The sequence below is a fragment of the Pygocentrus nattereri genome, chromosome 11 (assembly GCF_015220715.1).
Source record: "Pygocentrus nattereri isolate fPygNat1 chromosome 11, fPygNat1.pri, whole genome shotgun sequence".
Lineage (NCBI taxonomy): Eukaryota > Metazoa > Chordata > Actinopteri > Characiformes > Serrasalmidae > Pygocentrus > Pygocentrus nattereri.
In genome coordinates this window covers 2,246,577-2,249,912 of record NC_051221.1, presented here as the reverse complement: position 1 = coordinate 2,249,912, position 3,336 = coordinate 2,246,577, and the positions used below count along the sequence as shown (strand labels likewise).

At 39.7% G+C, this 3,336-nt stretch overlaps 1 gene segment (V, D, J or C); it reads left to right on the top strand.

The window, feature by feature from the left end:
* Positions 1-192: 192 nt before the first annotated feature.
* LOC119264320 lies at positions 193-725 on the top strand (the record flags this gene model as incomplete). The annotated part of the segment is given in 2 exon segments: positions 193-276; positions 409-725. Coding segments are annotated over 2 exon segments (366 nt in total), but the record flags the coding sequence as incomplete, so codon positions are not given.
* Between the last annotated feature and the right edge of the window lie 2,611 nt (positions 726-3,336).

Below are 3,336 nucleotides of genomic sequence, written 5' to 3'. Positions count from 1 at the left end.
GAAATGAACGTCTAGCACTGAATGAACAGAACTGAGCTGATACTTTTTAATCAGATCTAAATAATCAGACGTGTTTATTATGGAGGTGTTTGGTGAGTCCATTTCCATAGAGGCTCCACTTTGCATGATCAGCCCACGCTTCAGCGCTCTGCTAGTGTTTATAGTCCTGTGAGTTTAACACTTCATGACTGAGAGCTGCTGCCCCACAAACTTCACCCACAGCAACCATGACTTTGGTCTCCATCTTCTTCTGGACGCTCATCCTCTGGACTCAAGGTCACTCAGTCATTCACCTTTGAATAAATACACCTCTGTATTTTTATACTTTGATAAAACCTTTTAATTTTATTTTCTGTTTACTTGTTTATGAATTTTGCCATTTCAAATATGTTACTTTTTAATTTTCAGGATCCAGTGGTCAGGTGACTGTGACTCAGACTCCTGCAGTGAAAACTGTTTCTCCAGGAGACTCAGTTACCATCAGCTGTAGAACCAGCACAAGCGTTCATGGTGGTTCATACTTAGCCTGGTATCAGCAGAAACCTGGAGAAGCTCCTAAACTCCTGATCTACTACGCTACCAGTAGACAGTCAGGTGTTCCCGATCGTTTCAGTGGCAGTGGATCCGGATCTGACTTCACTCTGACCATCAGTAACATCCAGGCTGAAGATGCAGGAGATTATTACTGTCAGAGTGAACACAGCATCAGTGGTATCTGGGTGTTCCCACAGTGTTTAGTAGATGTACAAAAACCCCCCTCAGTCCAGCTGCACAGAGACTGCACTGCTGCAGCTGGACTCTACTGCAGGTGCTGAGGGGGAGGATGGACACACACAATAACACACTCTGTGGAAATCAGGACTTTAGATGGAGTTTGTTCTTCTGTTCATTAGACTGGAAATGCTTTGTGATTTTAGGGGTTTATTTCCTGATCTCCACAGGTCTGGAACTAGCTGTAGAGTTCAGCTCCAGTCTCATTTATTCTAAAGTTTATTATAAGGATCTGGACAGATTATGAAATGGATGTTTCTCTCAGTCCTGAGAAAGAGGGAGTCCCTGAAGAAATCCTTCAACAAACTCAGACTCATCAGCTTTTAGTAGGAGATCATATTCAGAGGTCAGTAGACTGTAAACAGTAATTCATCTGTTCAACCTCAAATAATTACTTCATGTGGTAACAATCATCTTTTCTGGCCTCATTCAGTTGAAATAACACATTTAGAGTGTTTATTTCAGTAAAACCAGTTCACTCAAATTTTACAGCATGAAGACCTTCAGACTCCTCCAGTAATGTTCAGAGACAGACATGAAGTTCAGATCTTTACTGAATTCTCTGTAAAACTGAAACTCTAAACTATGGAAACAGAATGTCTGTTATAAGCTTTGAACATCTGAGTTTAAGTCAGAGCTGCTATAAAACTCTACATGTGCACCACCGTTAGCTTGGAGCTAACATTACATTACAAACCGCTTAGATGTGCTAAACTAGACGTCCACATGAACTGATTCAAATGAATCCTGTCCACTCAACATTTAACGTCTACAGCAGATCACTGTTCCTGTTATTGATTTATTTATTTATTTATGACTGATTTTCTACAGGAATGACCTGAACTGGAGGTCTAGCTCTAAAAGTCACAGTTCAGGACTGAGTTCTATAGAGAAACTCAGAGTTCTGATATATTTTGGATCTGATCTTTTTATTTACTCCTATTTAATTTATAGTTTTACTGCTACTTCAGTCATGATTTCACTGAAGTATCAACACTTTCACTGGAGTCTGATTTGAAGCTCCTCTTTCTCTCTCAACACCTTTCACACTACACGACTTACACTGTTGTTCTGTGTTCCTACAGTGCAGAACTTCCCAAGAGTCTGACTGGACCTGATGGACACAGTGGTCAGCAGCAGCTGGTGTGCTGTTGAAGTGATACACTATGGAGTCTGACTCTGAAGTCAAAGATGTTCCCAATCTAAAAACAGCATAAATGTTGTGACTGGCAGCGCTGTTACTGACCAGCCTGACCACCCAGCCCTCTACACACTGAGCTCCACCAGTTTGAGGACTGTATGCTGTGCACTTCATCTCTGGCTAAGCCTTATTTCTAGTATATGTAAATATTTATACTGTAACTGTTTATTTAAGATGTTACCTGAATGTTATGCTGCTCCTCTGTACCTGCACTGTAGACTTTATATACTGACCACTGTTTACACCACTAGTACTTCTGCATGTACTGGACTGCAGTTCACCAGCACATTTCTGTCTATATACCTGATACACTTGAATATCTGACTATGCACTAACTGTCTATACGTCCAGGACACCTATAACACTCGCCTACGCACATCTTGTCTACGTTGGACACCTGAACCTACTGACCGCACATTCTGTCTGTCTTTTACTGTCTTTAGTCTCCGCCCTGTTTACTATGCATCTCTTATTACTGCACTGGAAAAGTCGCCCCATAGTGTTTCATTATACTGTACTACCCTGTATTGTACAATGACAATAAAGTTGAACTGAACTGAATTGAATTGAATTGAATTGAATGATGAAGTTAAACACAGAATAAAAGAAACAGTAAAATGTAGATTCATATACTGACCTTTGTGCGTATCTAAAAGTAAAGATATTATGGTTTGAAAAAAGCTCAGAGGAGTTTATTTTATATTGATATTTATTTTAGTTCATGTACTTGAGCGTTGAGTCCCGGAGGACACGGTGTCCATGATTTCCAAAAAGAATGACTGGTCCCACTTTATATTATGTGTCCATAATAACTGTGTAGTTACATATAAATAACACATGTAACAACAATGTAACTACATATAATTTAATCACTGTTACAAATTGATTAGAGAAGCACAAGTTGTGTAATTACACACGTGTATCACCTTCAGTTTGCCCCATGTAATTACACACGTGTATCACCTTCAGTTTGCCCCATGTAATTACACACGTGTATCACCTTCAGTTTGCCCCATGTAATTACACACGTGTATCACCTTCAGTTTGCCCCATGTAATTACACACGTGTATCTTGATAGTCGTAACAGTCTATTCTCACTCACGTAATTACATGAGGGTAATAACAAGTGTAATTACATTTGTAATTAGACTGGAACAGCAGTTTAGTTCTGGTCATGTCCAGCAGTAAAAGAAAGTATGGAATAACTTGCAGTAACACATTATTACACTGGACCAGCCAGCTTTCCTAACATTTAGATAATATCTATGCTGCTAGCGCCGTGACACTGTAACCAGTTTCAGCTTTAAACCATTCTGCAATGTGACGGTGCAGGAGACGTCCCCTTATCCTAAAATCTAACTTT